The sequence below is a fragment of the Macrobrachium rosenbergii genome, chromosome 58 (assembly GCF_040412425.1).
Source record: "Macrobrachium rosenbergii isolate ZJJX-2024 chromosome 58, ASM4041242v1, whole genome shotgun sequence".
In the NCBI taxonomy this organism is placed as follows: domain Eukaryota; kingdom Metazoa; phylum Arthropoda; class Malacostraca; order Decapoda; family Palaemonidae; genus Macrobrachium; species Macrobrachium rosenbergii.
The window spans coordinates 22,060,432-22,087,664 of NC_089798.1; the positions used below are offsets into that span (position 1 = coordinate 22,060,432).

General features: G+C 45.3%; 2 protein-coding genes across 2 annotated transcripts; both read left to right on the forward strand.

Annotated features, from left to right (window-relative positions):
- Positions 1-14,004: 14,004 nt before the first annotated feature.
- Positions 14,005-19,913, forward strand: LOC136837292 (uncharacterized). The gene is made up of 6 exons (XM_067102028.1): positions 14,005-14,886; positions 15,034-15,747; positions 15,983-16,093; positions 16,238-16,412; positions 17,037-17,236; positions 19,782-19,913. The coding sequence occupies exons 1-6, from the start codon at positions 14,005-14,007 to the stop codon at positions 19,911-19,913; spliced, it is 2,214 nt and encodes a 737-aa protein (XP_066958129.1).
- Positions 19,914-23,545: 3,632 nt separating this feature from the next.
- LOC136837293 (uncharacterized) lies at positions 23,546-24,232 on the forward strand. Its single transcript, XM_067102029.1, has one exon. The coding sequence runs from the start codon at positions 23,546-23,548 to the stop codon at positions 24,230-24,232; it is 687 nt and encodes a 228-aa protein (XP_066958130.1).
- The last annotated feature ends 3,001 nt before the right edge of the window (positions 24,233-27,233 follow it).

Sequence of the window (27,233 nt, forward strand, 5' to 3'; positions counted from 1 at the left end):
ACCTTCTAACTGCCCTAACTACCTTATACGCTACCTTTTACGCTGCCACCAAAAACTGTAACGGCCATTTCTGAGCCTATACTTGATTTAAGTCTCTGTTTTATGAACAGAGGTTTAATCTCTCTTATCCGAGACATTGTGTGATAGCAGTAACGTGAGCCGGCATCGTAAAAATTATATCTTTCCCTAACTAAAATCTAAGGACTACTGGAATGAGATACTAAGTACAAAACTAAAACCCTTTATTGACAAAATCAACGAAAAATAACTTCTTAAAAATTACGAAGAATGAAATCCAATGTTTCACATAACTATCAGAAAATCTTCTAAGGAAATAATGCTCCAAAATCATCATAAACCCCCAATTACAGAAAATAACTCATCTGTCAAAACATGAACACGTCAATCAATTAAAACAGGTCATCTCAAATGTCATACCACTCTCATCCTTGTAGGAGGGAGAGAGGAAAAAAGGAATAGGAATGGAGTGGAACAGAAATACCTGTGAAAGAAGAAACGTCACATTAAAAATCATAAAATGTAAAAATTGCAGAAATACATCTTCCACTGTCACAGGAGATACCGTGTGTTCACAGTTCTGAAAAACAAAGTCCAAAAACGTATATGAATTCTTACTCACTCCACAAGTCCTCTGGGACAGTCTCCATGTGAAAAATCACTCACATCTTCAGACACACAAGAATCGGATCTCACAAGTCCAATTCGAACAACGGTTCCTCCCATTATATTCATTATGTAACGCACGAACGAACGTACTTTTGTATGACATCATTCGAGGTCAAAGTTCGGCAAGACACGCCTCTGTATTTCAAGGCGTCACGAAGTACACGTACATACCATACATTATTAAGAAGCATCCTTCAAAAACCGGATTTTGTAACTGGTTCAGCTTCTAGAACGTTCTTTGCTGAAAACGCATTTTCCAGCCCGTGTCTTGTCACCAAGGAGGTTTCTTCGACCCTTGTGGTATGCGAATGTTTCAGCAGTTTCCTATCTGCTGCGTATAGTGAAAATGGACCCTGCGAATAGCTGACCCAACTTTTCAAAGGTCATCAGAGAGCTTTTATATATATATATATATATATATATATATATATATATATATATATATATATATAAATATATATTATATAGTAGTAGTAGTAGCATACACATTTGTGCAGATTTTTTCTCTTATGTAGTTCCCATTGAAGTAAAAATGCATTGTATGCAGATACTATCTTTTTTCTAGACTGGGTCGAATCAATCCATAAGGTCTTTTTTTCAGCCTAGCTTCTCAGGAACAAGGAAATATTATTCATGTTTCTTTCCCTTTACTTATAATAGCCGACGGACCGTTTCCTCACTCCTGAAGCCTGAAGAGAGAGAGAAGCTAATGTAGGCTATAAATACTGGCACTGCAAATTCTATACGAAAAGATAGTATCTGCGTATAATGCCAATGAGTTCAACAGGAATATATATATATATATATATATATAACTGGAACTATATATATATATATATATATATATATATACCAGGATATTAATATATATATATGTATATGGTGGTGTATATATATTATAACATTTCAGGACTGTAGCCTACATTCTGCACTGAGACGAGACCGCAAAAAGCCAGTGAAAGAACATGACAGAGGGTCCTGGGCTTTGAATTTGTACGGATGTGATGCAGGAGTGAAGATAATATTATGTATGGCAGCAGATTTGTTCAAGGAGATAAAATTGATTGTCTTAGAATTTAATGGGATAAATGGGAAATGGCTGTATGTATGTATGCAGAAATGGGAAGTTCAAAGAGCGATTCTTTATGGATAGTTGATAGGTGTAGAACTAGGAAGGGTAGTAGCCTATTGTAGTCTCGGGCAAACTCTGGGGCCTAGTGAAAGAATCCAGTTCGTGAATTCTATGGGTAAGAGTGACTCGGGAATAAAAAAAATCTGGAGTAGTGTGGGCAAGTAAATGATCCAGTCATAGAAAAGAAGTTAGAATACTGGCAAAGAAAAAATGGTATAGAAAAAAGTTTGCTTGTGGATGAAAGATCAAGTTGGTGGATGTAATGGCAATTAAGAAGTGGCAGTGGGTATGATTAATCATTATTTGGTTAAGGCAAAAGTTAACATTGGCGCAGCTTTAAGGTGGAAAGGAAGAGATGAAAATATGGCTTTAAATGTAATCAAGACAATGAACCATGATTAGCAGGAAGTGAAATGGGCGATATGAAGAAAATGAGAAAATCGTTGGTAGGTATAAAGACTAGATGAGGAGGTAGCACAATTCCAAGATGGGGTCACAGGGAAAGCGTGAATGCAGTCCTGGGTCAATTAAATGAAGATTTTTTGAATGCTACAGTACAGTTGTGAAATTGTGATTGAGTGACTGACCAGGGATTATAAGAGTTTGTAAGGGATGTCGGGATTAGGGAAACGCTCTAAAGGAATGGGCAAGGAGAATGAAAATGTCCCTCAGAATAAAGTTGAAGGTGACAGAGGTGACTAAGATTGCATGGGCTCCGTCAGACATAGCACAGGGAAGGCTTAAGGTGGGAATGACAGAGGATGAACAGTTAAGATCTAACGTTTGTTACGTAATAGTATATGAGAAGTTTGAAAGTAAAGGACAAAGCTGGATATAGCATAAACGGACCCCGAAAGTGCTTATGACGGAAACCAAAAAGAGATAATGTGGAGTATTGGTAACTTGTTCAGAGTTGTTTAAAGTCTTTGCGACAGAAGCGAAGCCCTATGGTTTTCATAACTTTCCTCTCCCTGTACAGTACATTCTTGTGGTTCCATCATTTGTTCCTCTGTCCGTTCAAGACGTACCAAAACTTGCCGTCGAGCTCACGCTTCTGCTACTACCCTCCAGTCTCTTTCCACCAGCTTACTAATCGTCCTCATTTCACAACTATACAACAATGCTATCCAAACGCATACTTCACAACTCTTCTCTATTACACTTCATGGTCAAAAGTCACTGTACATTGTGTATGTGACAAGAATTGATATACATGCATACAGGTACATACACTGTATGTACATATATACAGTATATAAATATATATATATATATATATATATATATATATATATATATATATATATATATATATATATTTATATATATGATATATATATATATATATAAGAACATTGGTTTGTAATATGTTTATATTACCATTTAAAACGTTTGTTGAATTAATGTTTTTAGCTATACCAAAGAAAATGTTTCTGATTTAGTTTTGTTTTTCTGTTTACCAGCAGGATCACTAGCAACAAGGATTATAGCCATTGGGGAGAAGGGATTTTTAGGGACAGGTTTATTCAGCCTTTGCGAAGTTTTGCATTTAAATGTATTCGCAATACAGGGTAGCCTACACATACGTTAAGATGAAAAATTAACATGAAATGCAAAAGTAATTCAGTCAATAGGGATAAAAACTTCATAGATAATTGTAAAATGACCATCTTTTAATCACATTAACCTTTAAATTAATTTCCTGAGATTCCATAGAGGTCCAGACATATTCGTGTCGATCTAAGTCCCGTCTTTGGTTTGGTCAACCACGAGGTTCCTCTTCAGGTACTTCAGCGTTCGAGTGATGGAGGTTATTCACATATTGTTAACAGTTATTACAGATTCTATGAGTCAAGATGTTGTTGTTAAGGTGGCCGTATGCCAGCACGTAGGTAGCCAACTTAGTTTTGTGTGTTCTGTTGGTGAGCCTAAAATCAACGTCATTCCATTATCTGAGCACATTTTCTCCGATTCATTTAATCTGCTTGCCGTAGCAGCACTTGCATGCGATTTACCACATAGAAAACTTCAGGAAGGAATAATTCATGTTACATTTCTAAAGACCTGTTAGTGGTAATAATCTTGTTTCAGATTAAAGTGAGATCCTTAGTACCCTGTGCCTATCAAAGGCTGCGCCTAATAATAACAATTTCGCGGGGTATCTCGGGCGTAAGATTTTTGTTCACCGTAGTGGTGTTGACAGCATTTGGCAAGGACTGTTGTACTCTAGAGAGGCAAAATAACATCGCATTGTCACCTGCTTCGACTAATTGCCGTCCCACGCTAATTTTTATATAAAAAAAAATTCTTTGCCTGCTAGAAGTGTAGAACAACAGTTAACTCCTCTAAGAATAGTTCATTTGCCAGCTGTATGTTTCTAAATCCTCGGCCAGACCAAGCTGCCAGAAGTTTTGCAAGATCGCACCCTCCAAAGGGGGACAGGCCATAGAGGGAGAGATTGTACAACGTATGAGAGCCAACCAGTTTGTGACGTGCGCTGCCTGGAGCCATCGCTGCGTTAATTCTTATGTAAACAATGACGCAACTCATGCAATCTAATGGGAAACCCTGTACTCTTTAAAACGTGTTTTCTCGGCTGTCCTTCAAGACTGTCAAATGATTTATGCACCATTTAATACAATATATACTGTATGCAGAAATAAAATATATAATTTTGTTGGTATATTTTATCTACAGTTAATCCATAAAGTTCTGCAGATATGGCGACGTTACAAAATTATAATCATGCTGCATTGACAGCCAATTTTCTCAGCAGTCTTTAAAGATTGGTAAATGATCTTTGCAGCATTTACCAAGGACAACATGTACTACATGAAGAAATAAAAAAAAAAATTATGTCTGCTGTAGTTTTTATACACTTCAGCAATAAAGTTGACCAATTTGCGACGTTATGTGCCTTACTTTCCACCATAAATTCACAGTTTTACTCTAGAGGCAGAACTACTTATTATCGTTCTTTATTCATGGGTCAAACTGACAGGCAGTAATATTTGACAACCATATGCTTAAAATAATTGTTATCTCCAACGCTGTCATCCCATATAAGGGGTCATGTCAAGATTAGCGAGCCTGTAAAGGTGTCAAAGAAACGAGCAGGTAAAAGTTACTGCTACTTTATTACAGATCCAGGCAGTTTATATAGCGGCCGACTGGCGCCGGCCCGCCAAAGACAATGGAATTGACTGTGACCTGAGGTCGAAACAATAAACAATAATATGCAGTGAACGAGTTCAAATTACAATAGAAAGCATACAGAACTTCAATATGGATACAGTCTTGATGCCTGTGAATGAAGAAACATATGATACACGATGTGTGACATTTGTATAAATACACCATAAAGTAAAAATGGTTAAAAATGCGTGACCTGGCACGTTTTAGGCATGACTAATTGAGTTTGAAGAAAATGGGAAGTCACCTAAGAAAACATGCTCAGCGGAGACTTAGTTAATGGCGCCGCCGAAACACTATGCTGGCGCCCGATGTGGTGACTTTACAAATACTCCCCCACCAAGACGAGGGACGCACGCTCTGACTAATCCCTGTATCTGCTGGGACTCTGAAGGGTGCCTCCTTTTAAGATAACGGAGGGTCTCCCGCCTGTGAGGCTGCTGGTTGGGTGGTCCCTTCCTGGGGCACCGAACTGAATCCCCCAGGGGGTGAGGCGTGCTGGAGTGCGGTTGGGCGGAAGGGGCGCTGCGTCGCTGTCGGGACTCTCCAACAGAAAGGCGGGCTTTAAAATCGGTTGCATTTGAAACCCAGTCATCCTTCCCAGGAGTGCCAGCTGGGTTGCCTTGCTGTTCCGTTCCAGCACGCGGAAGGGTCCCCTGTAGGGCTTGGTTAGTGGTGGACGGACGGCGTCGACTCTGACGAAGACATGGGTGGCGGATGACAGCTGTGGCGGCATGAAGGTGGTTGATTTGTCGATGTAATGGCGCCTGCAAGGGGCTTGCCTGACACGTAACAGGAGCCTCTGCAGTGATGGGGAGTGGCGTTCATCCGTCCACGAATCTCTCCCGGCACCAAATAGGGGTTCCCCATATTTGTTCGACCGCAGGACGGGTGCTGTCAGCTCTGGGGCGGTTCTCAACCCGAGGAGGACCCATGGCAGCTGATGTTTCAGTCCTCGGCATGCAGCGGGCCATCTTGGATGACTTTAGGGACCTGTGGAATCGTTCAGACCAGGCCGTTGGCCGCTGGGTTGTCTGAATGTGGTGGTGTGATGCATGGTTCCCAGCAGTTGAGCCAGGGCAGACCACAACTCGGCTAACCCAACTGGAGAGCAGGGCCACAAGGGAAAACACCAGCGCTGGCGGTGGCTTCTTGCATGGGTGTGGCATAATCCACCTTGTCAAAAATCAGTCTACCACCGTTAGGAGGTATCTGGATCCGCCTGATGGGGAAGGGGCCCGACGACGTCGACGTGGGACGTGGCCAAAGTGGCGCTCTGGCTGTGGGAACTCGCCTAGCCCCGACTGCGTGTGACGACCCACCTTACTGGTCTGGCACTGCAGGCACTGTTTTGCCCAGGACGTGGCGTCCTTTTGCACCCCGTGCCAGATGAACTTTTTGAAAGCAGCTTGGCCGTGGTCCTGCTGGAGGGTGTGAGAGGCCGTGAATTATGTCGAATATCTGGCGGCGGCGTGAGGCTGGAACCAAAGGGCGGGCTGACCTGTGCTGATGTCGCAGAGCAGGCTTGGGCCTTCGGGGCGGGGTCACGTCCGCCACTTGAGGGACGTGATGGTGGTGCGGTATGCTGGGGTTTCTGGGTCAGCGGCCTGTTCTCTGGCTCAGGTCCCTGGTAATCCACACCAAGCTGCACTGCGCTCAACTCGACTCTGGAGAGCGTCTGCTACGGGATTTTTCTTGCCGGGAGGTACCCTGACGGAACAGAAAAATTCGGCCATGGCTGAGAGGTGGCGCTGCTGTCTGGAAAGACCATGTGTCCCCTGCTTCGTGAAGGCGTGAACCAGTGGCTGATGGTCTGTGAAGATTGTGAAGGGCGTCCCCTCCAGGAGGAACTTGAAGTGCTGAACTGCGCGGTACATCACGCAGAGTTCCCTGTCGAAGGTGCTGTAGTGGGTCCCTAACATATTGAACTTTTGCTGAAGAAGGCGATGGGCTGGGGCGCCGTTGATGATTTGCTCCAGAACAGCGCCACAGGTGACGTTACTGGCGTCTGTCGTCAGCTGGAGGGGGCCTTGGGATCCTGGTGTGCCAAGGCGGTTGCCTTGGCGAGGGCGGCCATGCCCTGACAGGGAAAAGGCCTGCTGCTGGCTGGGTCCCCAAGACAGGGACTTTGGTTGGCCTTTAGGACTTCCGTCAAAAAACATGGCGTGGTGTGCGCGATCCAGGGATGAACTGCCTGTAGAAGTTTACCATCCCAAGGAACTCCTGGACGGCCTTGACGGAGGTGGGGTCGGGAACCTGGCTACGGCTGCTACTTTCGATGTAAGAGGGCGGACGCCTGTCGGAGACACCTCGTGACCCAGGAATTCTGCTTTCTGGACGCCGAAGGTGCACTTGTCAAAGCAGACGACTGACAGGCCGTTTTCTTGGAGGCGCTGCAGGACTGCCCTGATGTGTCTCTGGTGTTCGCTGAGACCTGGAAAATATGAGAATGTCATCGACGTAGCAGACGCAGAACTTTAGGTCCCCAGGATGCTGTCCATGAGCCCGCTGGAAGGTGGCCCCATGCGTTCCTCAGCCCGAAAGTGGAGAAGGCGAACACATAGGACCCGAAGGGCGTGATGATGGCTGTCTTTGGTATGTTCTCTGGTGCAACAGGTACCTGGAAATAAGATTTAAGGTCCAATTTAGTGAATACTTTGGCCCCGTGAAAGGAGGCCATGAGGTCCTGCATGTTGGGTAGAGGGTAGTGGTCGGGCTCTGTTGCAATGTTGAACCACCTGTAGTCGCCGCAGGGATCTCCAGGAGCCGTCCAGTTTCTGCACCATGTGGAGGGGGATCCCATGGACTGGAGGCTTTCCTGCAGATTCCCATCTGCTCCATCTCATCATGAATGCTTTTTCGCCTTAAAAAAAGGCGCTGAGGGGAAGCCTTTTCGAACTGAAAATGTCGGGGCCCTTTAGTCGTTATATGGTGGTATATGCCGTGCTTGGCTGGAGCCCCCGGGACTTGGCGGATCGGGCTTGAATACCTCAGGGAACTCCGACAGTAGGTGTGCATACTGGTGGGGGGCGATGGCGCTGATGGTGGGTCTGGGTCCCGCTGTTAACGGGAGAGACCGCAGGAGTCGGTATCGAGGAGGCGCTTGCGCCACGTCGACTAGCAGGCGAAGTTGCCAGAAAATCGGCCCCAGGAGTGGGGTTCCTACGTCAGCGACGATGAAGTCCTAGGAGTAACTCTGGCCAAGGATGGAGATCGACAGGGGCCTGGTGCCGTGAGGGAGAGGATGGGGTTCCGTTGGCGGCCGTCAGGAAGGCGGCTGGGTCTGGTGTCTGGTTGCGGTCCTCTCTGGATGCCGGGAAGATCGATTTAAAGGCCCCTGTGTTGACCAGCATCATCCTGCTGGAGACGGTGTCGCGGACGTAAAACATGGTTTTTTGAGCCCCTGGGTTCTTCGGCTGCCATGGTGGCCTGTCCTGCTGGCCGCCGCCAAAACCGTTTTTGAACGGATGAATGAGCAGGGCGGCAGGCAGTTTCAGGCGTCCTTTCCGAACCACTTGTGGTAGCGAACAAAGCCCGGGGACCTCCATCTGCTGTGGTTCGTTGGACGTCTGTTGGCGATGGCGTTGACGGGCTGCTTTTAACGTCCTCTTCAGGCTGGACGGTGCTGACCGGCTGTGTGGCCGGTTTTATTACGCTGTGAAGCCTTGGACGGAGTCTGTGAGATGTTGCGCCGTCTCTATACAGGTCCTCGATAGGCATGGTGTAGGGGTGAGCGATCTGGTTGCATACCTCCGGGAGGAGTTGGCGGTAGATTTCCTGTTAGCGAAACTTCTCCTGCCGCTTCTTTGTGCCACCCAAGTCTGGTAGTGACAGGAGATCCACGACCATGCTCCAAGCGTCTCTTGAATTGAGGTCGTGGCGTGGGTTTATGGCAAGGTCGATAGCATGGGCGGCCCGCTCGGCAATGGGCAGGAGCAAGCTTTGAGGAGGAACTTTTTGTGGTGCTGTATGTGAGGGTGTGTGTTTCTGGTACTTTCTTGCGAGATGAGTTTTCTGTACACGTCCTCCAGAAGGGCGTTGAGCACTGTGTTGGCCTGTAGGATTTCGTCCGTCAGGTCCGTGATTCTGAAGTGGCTCTCCACCCTGCGCAGCCACATCGATGGGTTCCCCTGCATAAACGGGCGGCAGTTTTACGGTGAGGCGGCCCGCGATTGTGTTGCCCGGCCGTTGTGTGTTCGGGCGCTGGTGTGGAGTTGCGGGAGGGCCTCGATGTGGGGGCGGGCGCGGGTGTGATGGGAGGTAGGTAAACCTCCGAGTCCGCGAGGTCCGCGTTTAACTGCATGAAGGAGGGGATACCCGCATCCATGCTCGCTCCTTTGATCCCTTACTGGAGTGGAGTACTCGCGTCAGTACTCACTTTCGTGCGCCGTGTGGTTCTGCTAGTGACGCTGGTGGGGTACGCCGACGAGAGTCAGCACGCTCAAACACTGGTTACAGCGCCGTGTTTAGGCCACTAAGAGCGTTTTGGAGAAATCCTGGAGCCAAGACTAAGTCGCCGTGTCGGTCCGTTAATGGCTCCGGGATACTCCGGGGTCACCACTGTAAAGGTGTCAAAGAAACCAGCAGGTAAAAGTTACTGCTACTTTATTACAGACCCAGGCAGCTTATATAGCGGCCGACTGGCGCCGGCCCGTGAAAGACAATGGAATTGACTGTGACCTGAGGTCGAAACAATAAACAATAATATTCAGTGAACGAGTACAAATTACAATACAAAACATACAGAACTTCAATATGGATACAGTCTTGATGCCTGTGAATGAAGAAACATATGATACACGATGTGTGACATTTGTATAAATACGTATAAAGTAAAAATGGTTAAAAATGCATGACCTGGCACGTTTTAGGCGTGACTAATTGAGTTTGAAGAAAATGGGAAGTCACCAAAGAAAACATGCTCAGCGGAGACTTAGTTAATGGTGCCGCCGAAACACTACGCTGGCGCCGATGTGGTGACTTGTGCTCGCTTCTTTGACACCTTTACAAGCCCACTCGCAGCAGGCTTCGCTATTCTTTACAGGAAGCTTATTGGTTTCGTTATTCTTTACATTGGAATAATCGAGTTCGCTGTTCTAGACATGAACACTTCGGCACCAGACATTTGATCCCCCAGGGGCTAGTACTGAACAATGCGAAATACATTTGACCGTCCCAGGGGCTAATACTAAACACGACAAAACAGTGTAGATGAATATAAGTTTCGCTGTGTTTAGTACTAGCCCTCATGTGGAACTGGAGTTTGGACCGGAAAGGGTAAGGGTTGGCCATTCTTTACATGGGGGTCACCGGGTTCGCTACTCTTGACATGGAGATGCTGGGTTCTCTAATCTTGACATGGTCCCATATAAGATTCAGCCATAGCCATAACCATATTATTAATACCCTAGGTTTAATAGCCTGACACCTAACAGCCAATATTCAGTAGTGCGTACAATCATTTCATTGGATTTTAAAGTTGCTGTTCCTGATATTATTAATAGGGATACAATTAATATTGTAGTTTGCAGGGCTGTATAATTCTTGCCTTTGCCAGCACTGATGTATATGCCGGCTTGCCCCATCTGGTTACTATTTAGACTAAATCTACTTTGGTAGCCACATTGTTGCCTCTTAACATACTCTGACTTCCAAGTCTGTTGCAGAAACTTAAGCTCATGCATACCAGGAGGTTTGAAAATGTACTTTGGCAGCAAATACTTGCTGCATATGTGTGATCCATCGTTTGGCTCTTTATCCCTTCTGCAGTTCCTAGCCCAGGTAAGGGAGCAGTCTTGATCTCTGTTCTTGTCAAGAAACCATAACACAAAATTGGCAAAAATCAGTCCTGAATCTCACATGTCACATGTTATTTACAACAGGCTTCCTACACTGATCTGCAGACATTTTTAAGGCATATTTGAACCTATGAGGCTACTCATAGATCTTATAAGAGAAACTATTTATTTAATTACAGTATACATATCATTACAATCTGCATTAATTCATACAGTTGTGATTTAGGGGAGAGTACTCTGTATGTACTGTGCAGAAGCAGATAAAAGCATTTGAACAATGATATAGAAGTTATTTGTACAGATTCAAGTGCAATTATTACTATGAGGTACATATATAAAGCTATGTAACATGTCACAGCCATAATGACCTGTAATTCAACATACTTATTTACATTGTAAGTTAGGCTAGCCTGTAAGAATAACTTAGACTTTCAGTTGCCAAGTTAGGGTACCTTTGCCAAGCTAAGGTTAGGCTATGGAAGGCTACCCTTGGTTACTTGATGATCAACCTTGGTAAGCTAATTAGTTGGTAAAGTTTACTTTTAAAGCTATAGTTTGAATTTGAGGTATCCTTTAGGATAAAAATTATAATGGTAAAACTGAAGAATACTACCTTTAAGTGTTCATGTAGATCAAATTCAGTGAGGCTGGCATCTTCTGACAGCTGAGTCCTCTGCATACCAGGAGGTTTGATAACTTATTGATAACATGGTAAATAACATTTTATCACTTATTGATAGCATGGTAAATAACATCATAACATTTATAACATAAAACTGCAGCAGGCCTAGGGCTATGCCTCGTGATACATGGCTATATACCACATAGTTTGATGTAGCAGGGAAAATTGTCAGACTTGACTAAGGTTAAATGGACTGACAGTAACCCTACATGATAATTTATTAGGCTACATGAATTTAATGTCAAATAGGCTTTAATAAAAAACTTATTACAACATTAATTATTTTATTAACTCAAAAAGCAGGCGTGTAGTTGACTACCAGTTGACTGTGATCTAACACATGTTTACTTGTTGTAGGTTGTTTCAACACAGTTTTAAAGATTTTCATGAATGAAAATATGTCAATTACTTGTGAAATGTGATCCCCTGTTCTTTTGAGACCCTCTTTCTGTATGTAACACAGTTGATGGCCCAGCACCTGGATGCTAGAGGTGGGTCTGTTGCTGCTGGTCTGTGCAGTCGCTGCCGCTACCTTTTCTGGGACTCAGCACATAGCAATGGCGCCCTACTTGCATGTGACAGTCACGTGACTGTCCAGTCTCTCCCTTCTATATCTATGGGACAGGTATTTGAGATTACAGTAGGCTATACTTTCCTTATTCACTGGAGTAAGATAGTAAGACTATGATGAGACAAATATTGATGCACTGATGAAATCTATGTATAATTCAGAAAGCTGCTAACATTAGGAACTCAAGTCTTGAAAAGGATAATGGGAGTTTTGTGGCAGAGCAGAGAAAATGACGTGAGGATAATAGAGTAACTGAAGTGGAGCCTACAGATCAACATGTAAGACTGTTAAGGTGGGGGAGATGGCGTATATGCACAGGAAAGAAAAAAAAAATTACCTTGATTGCACTTATTTGCTCTCCCCTCCTCAGGGATCTGGAGCAAATTGCTAATTGTTTATGAAGTTTAGATCTAGTAAAATCAAAGCTTTTTTGAGTAACTGATCTCGCACCATCTTCATCACAGACACCATAGGTTGTTTTAAGTTATTAAAACTATATTAGACATTTCTGCCAAAATGTCATGTATTGTTCTGTGTCTATCCATATTCACAGAGTTTGAAATTAATGCCACTTGCTTCAGATCTTTCACTTGGCCTTTGGTATATTGTTCTTCTGTCTAGATGTCAGCCATGTCTCACTACATGTATCGCTTACACGTAATTAAATAAAGTTTTGACTGGCTTTCACAAGAGTGCGAAATACAGACCAGCACTAGAATATTTAATTCTTGTCACCTTTCATATAGTGGGGCAGATCAGAGTAATTTTTTAGAAGAATCGTGCAAATGATGATACAAGCATCAATTTGGCTCAATTGTTCTTCAAGGGATACTAATCAAATCTACCCAATTTGCCAATTGAAAATCCAAAATGGCGGCCATTTTTCAAGATGGCCGCCAAAATAACTACTTGAAGTTGATGTTTTGCTTAGAAATATTTGTAGTTGTCCGAATTGCATGATCTAAGTGTGGATTCCTATGCTTTTAAGCCTGCTGATGTATATTTTCTAGTTTATAACATGGTTAAGGCACTGTATTAAAGGAGTGATTGTCGGGCACTACCAAGGCACATTGGTGACATTACAGATGTGAAACTCAGCATGGGGTTCAGTGTCAGCTAAGTAGGAAATTTATGTTGGCATCATACTGCAACAACCTACTAGTATCCCAAATGCTGCCTAATCAACCCCAAATCAGTTAGGCAGCCGCACCTGAATGGACAGGACGTGCCTGCGCGGGAGAGCCGAACCAAGGATAACAGGGTTTTAGTTATCTGGATGGTGTACAGATCGCATGGGACTTATGACACTGGATGAACGATCGGACTAGGTGTATGGCACAGTGCAAGAACCTAGTTGTATCCCATACAGGAAAGCGCCTGTTAAATGTATGTTTTTTGTCCAAAAGAATGCTCTCGATCTTGTGTTTACGTTTGTTAAAATGTACGTTTTAGCGTCTAAAAGAACGCTCCCTATTTGTTTACATTGTATCAATATGTGGAAATTCAAGTAGATTTGCTGAGTATTGCTAAACTTTACTTATATGACAATTGTGGAGTGTGTTTAGTCAGGTATATGGTGTTTGTGTTGTAAAAGAAATATTGTTTTCCCCTTTATTAGGATGATGCCTTTGGAAGTTTCCCCATTCCCTGTGCCTTGTCACCCACACCCTGTGCTGTGCCGTATTTATGCCCTTTCTTTTCAGAGTTTCTTGCTATTTTTTATATTGAAATTGTAAATTGATGTACCAATTGTGTTTTGTATCTTGTTTGTACCATTATTATGAATTTTTGAGTGGTCTGGGAATTATAAAAAAGAACTGTGGAACCTGTTGCATTCTCCCCAAGCTGTTTGAAATTTGAATTTTTTGTGAGAGGAATAAAGATATCAAGGAAGCACGCGTTTCCATCTCTCCCGTGAGAAAGTTGAGTATTTGAGGAGATTATGTCTCACTCTGAGGGGCCAGAAGCCCCAAATAATCTACATGGTGCGCAGACTCCAGGAACAGAAGAAAGTGACGAAGATTTTCCTGGATTTCCTAACATTTCAATGAAACTGAGAAGTCTTAAATTGAAGAGAGTCAGAGCTGAAATATGGCTGCGTTGTGCTGCGAGAAAATTAAATGGACTTCTACAAGGCCAACCAAGCTGGCATGAGTTGACTAGCCTAGTAGACGAATTCGACCACCATAAGTCCAAGTGGGTTGAACTAGATGATGCGGTGCAAGACTTGATCGAAAATCCTGAAGAAGTCAAAAGATTAGTCTATGAAGCCGATGGATTCCTCAGTGAGGTAGACCAAACACGCATTGCTGCTGCAGAAGTTTTAGAAAGGTTGGGCAATGGTAGACTTGTGAACTTGAATAGTAGGGCTACTGAAGGCAGTATAATTTCTGCAAGTGAGCCTAGTAGTGAAGCACATAGTGTGAAATTGCCTAAGCTTGAATTATTAAAATTTGGCGGGAAAATAACTGAGTGGATGCCGTTCTGGGATCAGTTTAAGGCTATTGTTGATGACAAGCCTATGCCTCCTGTTAACAAATTTATGTACCTGCGCTCTGTGTTGGAGGGCAAGGCGAGAAGAGTTATACAGGGTCTGGTTCAGACGGCAGCTAATTATAAATCAGCATGTGAACTGTTAGAAGAGAGGTATGCCAAACCAAACAAGATAATTTCCGCCCACATTCAGGACCTAATGCAGCTTGTGTTGTCAAGGAGATCGAAGTACGACAATCAACTCTCGGCGTTGCGGAAGTTGCAAGACGATGTGATAGCCCATGTTCGCAGTTTGGAGGCTCTTGGGGTAGGAGGGGACCAATATGGGCGGGTATTGGCGCCCCTGATCTTGTCCCTACTCCCCCACGAGATTAGACTGGAGTGGTCTCGAAGTCAACAACAGGAAGGAGACCTTAAAGGGCTGCTGGAATTCCTACAATGAGAAGTTGAGGGGCGAGAAAGGGCTGAGGCCCTTCAGGGGCTGAACCACCGAAAGACTGAGGATCCCGGCGTGGAAAAAAGGCAGAAAAAGCTCATCCAGGGTTCAGCCTCAGCCCTTCAAACTTCATCAGAAGATAGTGCCTCTAAGCAGCAGTGTGCATTCCGTGGAAAGCTGCATCCTAGTGATAAGTGTTTTGGTATAGTGAAGCTCTCTCTTCATAAAAGAGAAGAAGCCATTCGTGGAAAGCGGCTGTGTCTTAAGTGTTTATCTCCTGGCCATTATGCAAGGGGTTGCTGGGCCAGGTGCTCAAAGTGCAAGGGTGGCCATCACCACGCACTTATTTGTCGTAAGTCCGAAGTGATACCCCCTGTAACAGCTAGTGAGAAAACCCCGGAAGGAGAAAAGGTGCAGGTTGAGAGTGAAACTGTTATGCATGTGGGAGTGGCTCCTTGTGAGTCAAGGGCTAAGGCTATTAAGCAGTGTTGTGTATTACAAACAGCAAAGATAAAGGTTATAGGCTATCAGGGTATAATCTCTGCAACTGTAATGTTTGATACAGGATCGGATCGATCCTACATTTCCAAGGACTTGGTCAAAAGGGTCAGGCCCAAGTGGCTGACCTCTGAGTATTTATCATTTTCTGCCTTTGGGGGAGGTAAGGCCTCCAAGGCAGATTTGAGTAGCATTTATGAAGTGATGAGTTTAGGGGCTGATAACCACAAATATAGCTTTAAGGTTGCTGAGATTAATGTAATTTGTCCCCCTTTATGTAGGACCAAAGTGGATCCTAAGTGCTTAGAGCCTTTTGCGCATCTTAACCTAGCTGATGAGTATGGATCCAACCGAAAGATACAGGTGGATATGTTGATTGGATTAGATTTATATTGGAAGCTGATGCTCCCTAACAAAATTGTGTGACATGAAGGGCTTGTCTGAAGATAACTGTGATGTAGGTGTGCAACTGTTAACATTTTCTAATTTTCAGGAAGATAGCTTGATTAACTTTTGGGATTTAGAATCTGTAGGTATTCAAGCCCAGGAAACACGTTCTGACGCTATTAAGCCTGACCCTATTCTGGTGCAATTTGAGAAATTGGTAAGTTACAAGGAAGGCCGTTATGAGGTGGCCCTTCCGTGGAAGTCAGAGTCTGTAAAGTTAAAGTTACTTGATAACAAACACTATGCCTTGAGAAGATTGGATAATCTGAGTTGTAAGTTAGATAGGGACCCTGGTCTGCAGGAACAATATTATACGGTGTTTGAAGAGTATGAAAAGGAAGGTATTATAGAAGAGATCCCACCCCATCAGTTGGAGGGTGGGTACCCAGTGTTCTATTTGCCTCATAGACCTGTGGTGCAGGAGGCGAGTCTCTCCACCAAAATCAGGCCTGTGTTTGATGGGTCAGCTCGTGGCAGTAATGGTGTGTCCCTAAATGACTGTTTAGAAAGTGGTCCTTCCTTAAACCCTGATTTAGTAGACGTTTTACTGAGGTTTAGAAGATGGAAGGTGGCCTTAACTGCTGATATTACGAAGGCTTTCCTTCAAATTAAGGTGAGGAGGGAGGACCGTGATGTTCACAGGTTTTCGTTGAAGAAAAAGGATATTGTAAAACATTTCCGTTTTGTAAGAGTATCCTTTGGAAATAAGAGTAGTCCCTTTTTGTTGAATGCCACTTTGAAATTTCATTTAAAGAAATACCCTCCCTCAGAGGTGGTTTCTGAATTGCTTGAGAATCTGTATGTTGATGACTGGCTTTCTGGAGCTGATAGCAGTTCCTCTTTGTAGGAGTGGTAGAGCTTTCCACTGGCACGCTGTTGGCCCAGCGTTCGACTCTCCGAGCCGCCAAAGAGGAATTAGAGGAATTTATTTCTGGTGATAGAAATTCATTTCTCGTCATAATGTGGTTCGGATTCCACAATAAGCTGTAGGTCCCGTTGCTAGGTAACCAGTAGGTTCTTAGCCACGTAGAAATAAGTCTAATCCTTCGGGCCAGCCCTAGGAGAGCTGTTAACCAGCTCATTGGTCTGGTTAAACTAAGATATACTTGGAGCTGATAGCCCTGCTGAGGCCTGTGCAAGATTTGATGAAGCCTGTGGTATGTTGAAGAAGGCTGGTATGTCCCTGTCAAAGTGTACTTCTAATTATAAAACCTTGCCCATGACAGAAGATTCTATTGTAGAAGGTGTAAAGGTGTTAGGCTTACTCTGGGATTCCTCCTTGGACTGTTTTACACTTAAGGTAGAGAATGTAGATCTCTTTGGGGATATTGTTTGTACTAAAAGAAATGTTTTAAGCCTAATTGCTCAATGTTTTGACCCCTTGGGGTTCATATGTCCCTTTGTTATGCATGCAAAAATACTATTCCAAGAAATCTGGAGATTAGGTCTAGATTGTTATTGCTATTCTCGCGTTAATAACTTTTTTGTGTATTGACCGATTTTCTTACTTTTTGTTTTGTTTTGTGGATATTGACAATATCTAAAACTGTAAAGTAAAAAAATTAATTGTAGATATTTTTTTACATTCTTTTTTCGTTATCTAAAATATAGTGAAATATTTTTATGGCATTTTCTTTTTAAAATATACAATTTATATGTGCTTTTTCCTGAGATTTTAACTGTTACAGTGATGAAGCTATCTTTTGGCTATAAATTCATTACTAGAAATTTAACTTAGGTGATATACTTTAGGCGTCATTAAAAATTAAGTCAAGGGAGAAGAGCGACGTGTTTATATATGTTTTTTCTCCTTTTTTTTCGTAGATAGAATCCTCATATCCTTGGGCAGAGTTCCTTCATATACTAGTTAACATCAGTAAAATTTTCAAAGAGATAACTCCATTTTTTTTTTGTCTTAGCGAAATGTGTGAATATATAAGGCCGCAATGCAAAACTGTAACAGGTTTCCTTCTACTGTTATGTTGCTGACGATGCGTAAGAGGCTGTGATGCTACTTCAAACAGTGAATCTCCTGTATTTTCATGGATTTAACACTTTTACTCCCTCTTAGTACTTTGAAAAAAGTAATTTACACTTAAGCACAACCACTCTACCTTTCATTTCTGGTTAAACTTTATTTCATTCGTGCATGCTATTATGACGGTAGCATCTCTAATCATGGAATATTTTTATATATTAGAATCTATTGATTTACAGGGAAAAGAAGCCAGCTGATATAAGCAACACCAGCTTAACAATAAGAAACTAAGGTTTTCTCAGGCATAATGCTCATCACAGCCACAAAAGAGGCAACTTAAGCAAGCTTACACATTCTTCATAAGCATTTCATTGGTGCAAATTAATGGTTTTGACCTACTGGATTATATATTTGAATGATTCTTGGACGACATTTTATTTCCATTTTTTTTTACGCGGAGTCTGTCAAGTATGCCTTAGCACAAGTGTAAGACATGTTATGTAATGCTGCATGCAAAATACTTACGTAACGAGCGCGGGAAAACTCAGTCCAGCAGACGCGTTCCGTTCAAAGCTATTGCAAGAAGTTGCATCGTGCTTTAATGTATAACTATAAACAATTGTTATCGTGTTAGTATTGAATCCGACTCACAGGCTTCAGTTCTGTAAGTTCTACCTCATGTATGTAGGATATGATTCCTTATTGTGTATTGAGCTCCGATGCTCATATGTTTGTTATGATTCTATTATATACTTATGTATTTGTATATACCTTCTACGCCCCTTCTCAAATGTAGCTGAGCAAACAAAACACAAGCAAGAAGATAGCGCTGTATTATCGCCTTCATCCTCGGACCTTTTTGACGAAGTATGGGATTGTTGAACATATATTAAAAAGGACATTTTTGTGATAAAATAAAGTTTTATATATACGTACCAAGTAATTACATTGCTATTAGTTTCACCCACTTGGCAGCTAAAATTTTGAAGTTCGCAGGTCGCGCTTTTTGTTTTGGTTAGGTGACTCGCTTCGCCCACTTTCAGGTAAAGAGAGGAACAACTAGCAAATGGTCTTCAATTTGTTTATGTCCTTATATTCATGCGCGGGGAGGAGGGCGGGCTCCGATCATGTAAATACTTGGTAAGTATGCATAAAACTTGATTTCATCATAAAAATGTCATCTTTATATAAGTAACTTACCAAGTAATTACATTGCTGATTCCCACCTTGACAGGAGGTGGGATGCATGAACATATATACCCCAAAACATTAATAATGGTAATGAATTTGAGAATAAAAAAATATTGCTAGCATTAAAATAATGCCTGTTGAATCCTTACCTGATACGTGAGCTGCTGCAGGAAGATACTGCTTCCGGATGACGCTCGTCTTATCATATAGTGGCATGGCAGTATAGCCGAGAGTCACCTACTATTTCAGTGGGTACCTTGCAGCAAAGGACAATTCCGATTGCTCACAAAGATAAAAAAGTTGCCCCTACCCTGGGTGCAGTACAAAATAAATATAACCAGGGAAAACATAGTCTCCAAAACCACAATAATAAAATCCACTATCCAACCATAGAAGAACTGCAGGGTACTCCAGGCACATCATACCCCCAGGCTCCCCTAAAAACTAGTAAAGTCCCCGCTCAACGCGTTCTCTGTAATGAACATCCTGTTTTCTGCAGTGCCTTCACATTCGACCTAAGGTCGGACGAACACAAATTATTATCATTATTATGAATTGTATATTTTATTGTCTGTTCAAGTGAACATGCATTATGTATATATAACAGTATTTTTATATCAGACCAGACATTGTTAATCATTATGTTTTCTGTATGTACCTGTATTGTTTTTTGTAGAGAAATAGTTTGACCTCAGGTCACCTGAAAATCTTTGTACCTGCAGTCTCTGCGTTGTATGCAGACATCGGTACGCTGCTTTATAAGCGGGTCACTTCATCAATAAACCAGCAGTACTTGTCTTCCTGCTAATTATTTCAAACCTCTCTCACAGTGGTGACCCCCGGAGTGGTTCCCGGAAGCCATTAACGGACCCAAACGGCGACTTAGTCTTGGCCTGATGAACCAACCCACGCCCCTAATGGACTAACTACAGCGCTCTAACAAAGCGTTCGGGCGTTACTGACCCTCGTCAGCAGATCACCGGCATCATTAGCAGACCCACACGACATGCTCCCAAGCGTGTATTGACGCAAGTGTTCCCTTTCACTCCAAGTGAGAGCGCGGAATGAGCATGGACGCAGACATTCCCAACCACATACAAATTACTGCCAACTTCTCGGAGGCAGACGTCTCCCTCGCGCAACCCCCTTCCGCGGGCTCCTCCACGCTGGTACCTGCACCCCGCGCGATGACCCCCCCGATGGACCAACCAAAGGTGGCCCTCAGCATAAGGCTGCCGCCATTCACCCATCAAAATGCAGCATCCTGGTTCTACTGGGTTGAGGGGCAATTCAGGGTAGCAGGCCTAACCGATGAGGTGTTGAAGGCGGACATTGCCATCAACGCCCTCCCGGAGGAGATATACAAGAAGATCGCCCCGTGGTTAATGATGACATCGAGCCCCGCCACCTTCCAGGAGTTAAAAGCCACTCTCGCCGAGACCTGCTCCCTGCCGGTCTCCGAGAGAGCCGCCAGTGCCCCTGACCTCGCCCTCAACCCCCGGCAGGAGGGAAACCTCTTGGAAATGTGGCATGCCTTCCAGGACCTCCTCCTCCTCCCTGAGACTGACAGCAGCGGCAGACACAAAGAGATCAGGCTGTCGAGGGAGATCATCCTGCGGCAGCTACTACCAGAGGTCTGTGGGCAGATCACAGAGGCATACACCCTACTGGTCGAGGACCTGATCAGGGTGGCGCAGCAGCTGACGGACTCCACAAAGGCGACAAAGCGGGTGTCCATGCCGGCACACCCCATCAACTGCCTCCAGCTGGAGATCCCCACCATGGAGGGCGTCAACGTCGTTGCCCAGAGAAAGCCACCCTACCAGCAGAAGAGGGAGAGGCCGGGCCTTTGCTGTTACCACCAGAGGTTCGGGAAAGCTGCCCGGAATTGCAAAGCCCCCTACCTTTTCTTCCCTTCAAAAAAACAGGGGAGGCAGCGGCCACCCACACAGGCCGCCATGGCAGCAGCAACAGAAACAACCAGGGAGCCCCACACCAGTAGGCTTTTACATCCGTGACACCATCTCCGGCAGAATGATGTTGATCAATACCGGAGCCATGCAGTCAGTGTTCCCGCCTTCCAGAGAGGACCACAGACATCCGCCGGACCTGGCTGCCTCCCTGACAGCTGCCAACAGGTCCCCCATCCTCTCCTAAGGCACCAAGCTCCTGTTGATCTCCATCCTTGGCTGGAGGTACAGGTAGAAATTCATCGTCGTGGATGTTAGGACCCCACTCCTGGGTGCGAACTTCCTCGTCCACTTCGGACTGGCAATCGATGTCGGCCGCAAACACCTGCTGGACACTGAGTCCTGCCAGTCCCTGCCCTTGTCGCCGGGCCCCAGGGAGCCCGCCATCTGTTCCGTCACGGCCCACCAGTATGGTTCCCTCCTGAAGGAATTCCCAGAAGTCTTCAAACCCGAGCTTTGCCAGGTGCCCGGGGACCCCGCCAAACACAGGATATATCATCACATCAAAACAAAGGGCCCCCAAGCGCACGTGAAGTTCAGGAGGCTTCCCCAACAGCGCCTTCAGGAGGCGAAGAAGGCATTTGCTGAGATGGAAAGGATGGTCAGATGCAAGAAGGCTCCCAGCCTGTGGGCCTCCCCCCTTCACATGGTGCCGAAAGCAGACGGCACCTGGAGGCCCTGTGGCGACTACAGGTGGCTCAACCTCGCTACAGAACCTTACCACTACCCTCTACCAAACATGCAGGACCTAACAGCCTCCTTCCATGGGGCCAAAATATTCTCAAAGTTAGATCTCTTAAAATTATATTTTCAGGTACCAGTAGCGCCAAAAGACATCCCCAAAACTGCCATCATCACGCCTTTCAGGTCCTACGTCTTCGCCTTCTCCACCTTCAGCCTGAGGAGCGTGGGCGCGACCTTCCAGAGGCTGATGGACAGCATCCTGGGGGACCTGGACTTCTGCATCTGCTACGTCGATGATATTCTAATTTTTTCCAGATCCCAGAAGGAACACCTATGGCACATCCAGAAGGTCCTGTAGTGCCTGCAGGAGAGTGGCCTTGTCGTCAGGTTCGACAAGTGCACCTTCGGTGTCGAGAAGGTGGAATTTCTGGGCCACAAGATATCCCCAGGGGGCATCTGCCCAATGTCGTCGTAGGTTAAGGCTTTTGAGAGGTTCCCCACCCCTACCTCCATCAGGACCATACAAGAATTCCTGAGAATGGTCAACTACTATAGGAGATTCATCCCGGGGATCGCACACTCCGTGGCCCCCCTGACGGAGGTCCTCAAGGGTCGTTCAAAGACCATAGTGTGGGACCCTGACCAGCAGAAGGCCTTCTCCCTGACGAAGGCTGCCCTCGTCAAGGCAACATCTTTGGCCCATCAGGACCCCAGCCACCTCCCTGCCCCACCTGACGGTGGATGCCCACAACATCGCCTGCGGAGCCATCCTGGAACAAGTCATCAGTGGGACCCCTCAGCCCATCGCCTTCTTCAGCAAGAAATTCAGCCCCACCGAGTCCTGCTACAGCACCTTTGACAGGGAACTCTTCGCAGTATACCAGGCGGTATGTCACTTCAATTTCCCCCTGGAGGGTACGCCCTTCACGACTTGGACTGACCACCAGCCGCTGGTCCACGCCTTCACGAAGCTGGGGGATGCGTGGTCCTCTAGGCAGCAACGGCACCTTGCGGCCGTCACGGAGTTCACCTGCACCATCAAAAACTGCCCCGGCAGGAAGAACCCAGTAGCCGACACCCTCTCAAGGATCGAAATCGAAGCCGTGCAGCTCGGGATCGACTACGAGGACCTCGCCCGCGAACAGGCCGCTGACCCAGAGACCCCAGCCTACCGCACATCCATCATGTTGCTCAAGTGGGAGGACGTGCCCCTTGGCCCTGGAGGGTCAACACTGCTGAGCAATGTGAGCACTGGCCGCCCCCGCCCACTGGTGCCCTCCTCCGACGTCAGCTGGTCTTCGACATTATCCACGGACTATCCCACCCCTCCAGAAGGATGATGGCCAGGCTACTGATGGAGAAGTTCATCTGGCACGGCATACGGAAGGACATGACGGCCTGGGCAAGGCAGTGCATGCCGTGTCAGGGCAGCACAGTACGGCGGCACACCAAGTCTGGGGTGGGCGAGTTTCCCCAGCCAAGGAGACGTTTTGGGCACATCCACATCGACGTGGTGGGTCCTCTTCCCCCATCAGGAGGAGCAAGATACTTTCTAACAGTCGTAGACTGCTCCACCAGGTGGCCCGAAGCTACACCCATGGAAGAAGCCACCTCCGGTGTGTGCGCAGAAGCCCTCCTCTCCAGCTAGGCCAGCTGGTTTGGTGTCCCAGACCATATAACGACAGACAGAGGTCCCGCTTTCCTATCCGAGCTGTGGACTGCCCTGGCACGCCTACTGGGGACCACTCACCACAGCACCACCGCCTACAACCCTGCAGCCAATGGAATGGTGGAAAGGTTCCACAGGTCTCTGAAGGCATCCCTCATGGCTTGTTGTACCTCTGAGAATTGGAAGTACCAGCTGCCCTGGGTCCTCCTCGGATTGAGAACCGACCCCAGAGCCAACAGCAACCCCTCCTCAGCAGAAAAAGTCTACGGGGAGACCCTGGTAGTCCCAGGGAAACTCATTGCAGAAGACAGGGACGACATAGCAGTACAGAGGCTCCATGACAGGTTTGGGAAGTTTGCCCCCTGCCAGAGGACATACACCGACAGGATGTCCCCCATCCTGCCTCCCGGTCTGTCCTCTGCCACCCACGTCTTCGTCAGGGACGATGCCATGCAGCCATCCTTAACCAGGCCCTACAGAGGACCTTTCCTTGTGCTCGAGAGGAACAGAAAGGCATTCCGGGTAGCCGTCCATGGAAGGGAAGACTGGGTATTGATAGACCGCCTCAAGCCCGCATTCCCAGAGAAGGAGGTTGGGGGCAGTTCCCAAAGCTGCCCGCAGGAGATGCTTTGGGCAGCCCCATGCGCAGGAAAACGTCATGGGCGTCCCCGGAAAACCCTGAAACCAGACAGGGGGGCATCCCAACACACCGCTCAAGAGGGCGCCAGGGAAGGTGACCACCCCTTCCAGTTGACATCGAGAAAGCAGGGCCCCCTCCGTCGCCCCAGCAGATACCTGCTTTGATCAGATGTTACCTACATCTTGGGGGGGTAGTATTGTAAAGTCCCCACTCAACACGTTCTCTGTAATGAACATCTCGTTTTCTGCGGTGCCTTCACATTCGACCTAAGGTTGGACGAACAAAAATTACTGTATTATCATTATTATGAATTGTATATTTTATTGTCTGTTCAAGTATTTTTATATCAGACCAGACATTGTTAATCATTATGTTTTCTGTATGTACCTGTCCTGTTTTTTGTAGAGAAATAGTTTGACCTCAGGTCACCTGTAAGTCTTTGCACCCACGATCTCTGCGTTATACACAGACGTCCACACGCCACTTTATAGGTGAGTCGCTTCATCAATAAACCAGCAGTACTTGTCTTCCTGCTCATTATTTTGCACCTTGTTTCAAGGCAAAGATTGATAGGAAGGATTGCTTCCTACACTTCCTCCCCAAACACCATGCCAGCCACCAAAAACAGACCCAATGTACTGCAGTTTTCATATATAGTCTTGATTTCTTTTAAATAATGCAAAGCAAAAACTGACTGACACTTCCAAAAAGTGGCTTGCAATATGGTTGAGAGACAAATTGTGCCTGAAAGCTAATGAAGCTGTCACTGCTCTAATTTCATGTGCTTTCACTCCACACAAGGAAAAGGAATGAACTTCCGAGATGAGGTCTCTGAGGAAGAATGCCAGGGCATTCTTCGACAGTGGGCGTGAGGGGTTCTTAACCAAACACCATAAAACACTAGATGATTCACATACTCCTTTTGTTCTGTGAAGGTAATACTTGAGAGCCCTTACAGGACACAAAACTCTTTCTTCCTCATCCAGGCCAACGACCTCTGACAAGCTTTTAATGGTAAAAGAATGTGGCCATAGTTTGGACAAAGATTCAATTTTGGCCAGATATCCTAAGGAAAAGGAGGAAACAGCATTCCCTTGGGGGAAGTACACTCTTCTGTCTATTGCATGGATCTCACTGACCCATTTGGCTGTCGCAAGGCTACTAGAAACAGGGTCCTCCTAGTTAAATCTTTTAAAGTGATTGAGTGTAATGGCTCAAAACAGGTAACGGACAACCATTTAAGGGCCACATCTAGATTTCAGGGAACTACTGCTACCTCTTTCTGTTTTGTGGTATCAAACGATTTGATAAGGTCTGACAAATCGTGATCAGAAGAGAGATCTAACCCTCTATGCCAGAAAACTGAGCCTAACATGGCCCTGTACCCCTTGATCATAGTCGTAGAAAGGCCTCTATCAATCTTCAAATATAGCAGGAAATCTGCTATTTCTGCCACGGATGCACAGATGTTTGAAAGGAGGAATCTCTGTGGGACTTGCATCAAGCTCGAAATATTGCCCACTTAGCTTGATATACTCTGTCAGAAGACTGGCATCTGCATTTGGCAACAGCTTGTGAAGCTGATCTTGAAAAGCCTTTCTTTCGAAGGAGTTCCCTGACAGTTTGTAACCTGTCAGGGCCAGAGTAGACAACCCCTGATGAAGCTGCCAAAAGTGGGGTTGTTTGAGTAGATGAGGCTTTTGAGGTAGCAGTCTTGGGAAGTCCGATGGCAACTCGAGAAGGTCAGTAAACCACTCTTTTGTTGGTCAAAACGATGCTACTAGGATCAGTGAGACATTCTGGTGTAGCTGGAATTTGTTTAACACCTGTCTCACCATACTGAGAGATGGGAAGGTATAGAGGAGCTTGTTGGACTAGTCCTGAAGCACGGCATCGTTGCCCATGCTGAATGATCTGGGACTGGCAAGTAAAACAGAGGAAGTTGGTGGTTTCTGGAAGTTGCAAAGAGATCTAGGATTGGTGTCCCTCACAGTTTCCATAAATCTCAGCACACCAGATGATTCAGAGTCCACTCTGTGGGAAGCACCTGCTTCTGGTGACTCAGTTCATCTGCCAGAACATTTAACTTCCCTTGGATGAATCGAATTAGAAGATTTATCTGATTTTGATCTGTCTGAAGAAGCCCCCTTGCTATCTCATAAAGGGAGAAAGAGCATGTTCCTCCTTGATTCTTTATGTAAGACAGGGGGGTCATACTGTTTGAATGGACCACTACTGTTTTTCTGTAAACTTCTGCAATGAAAAACTGAAGTCCCACTTGTACTGCTTTCAGTTCCTTGGCATTTATATGCCATTCTCTCTGTTCTGGGGACCAGGTCCCAGAAACTTCCTTGCTCCCTAGAAGAGCTCCTCAGCCTAGATCTGACGTGTTAGAGTAAAAGTCTAGGTTGAGGCTCAATGGAAGAAGAGACTTCCCTTCTGCTAACCTTCCTTCTAAATTCCACCAGCACAGGTCTTCCTTGATCTCGGAGGATATGTGGAATTTGAAGGTCGGGAAAAACCTTCCTGTCCCAGCTGATCCTTAAGTAACAAAATTGTAGTGGTCTCATGTGAAGTCTGCCTAGGTGAACAAATTGCTCCATGGACGACAACGTTCCCAGAAGGCTCATCCACTCATAGGTTGAGCAGTGATCAAGGTTGAGGAACTTGTTTACTGTCCTCAGACAAGCTTCCACTCTTTCAGGGATGGATAATCCTGAAAACTCCGAGAGTCGATCAACATCTCTAAATAGAGAATTTGTTCAGCATGAATCAGCTGGGACTTCTGAAAGTTGATCATCAACCCCAAATGCTGAGTAAAGAGGAGAGTTCTTTGAAGGTCCTCCAAACACTTCTCCCTCGATTGGGCCCAAAGGAGCCAATTGTTGAGGTACAGGGAGATCTTGATATCCATCAAATGGAGCCATTTAGCAATGGGAGTGAGAACTCTGGTGAAAACTTGTGGTGCTGTCAAGAGCCCGAAACATAGTGTGCGGAACTGAAAGACTTTCCTCCCGTAGACAAACCTTAGAAACTTCCTTGATTCCTAATGTATTGGAATATGAAAATATGCATCCTGCATATCTGTTGATGTCATCCATTCTCTCTGGCAAGTGGATGCCAGGATGGTATGGTTTGTCTCCATCCTGAACTTTGTCTTCTGCA

Coding starts and splice junctions, on each gene's coding strand:
- LOC136837293 (XM_067102029.1), top strand. CDS start 23,546: ATGGTGGAAAGGTTCCACAGGTCTCTGAAGGCATCCCTCATGGCTTGT.
- LOC136837292 (XM_067102028.1), top strand. CDS start 14,005: ATGTCTCACTCTGAGGGGCCAGAAGCCCCAAATAATCTACATGGTGCG. Junction 16,094..16,237: donor TGGTGCAATTTGAGAAATTG/GTAAGTTACAAG, acceptor CCTGGTCTGCAG/GAACAATATTATACGGTGTT. Junction 16,413..17,036: donor TGATGGGTCAGCTCGTGGCA/GTAATGGTGTGT, acceptor GGTTAAACTAAG/ATATACTTGGAGCTGATAGC.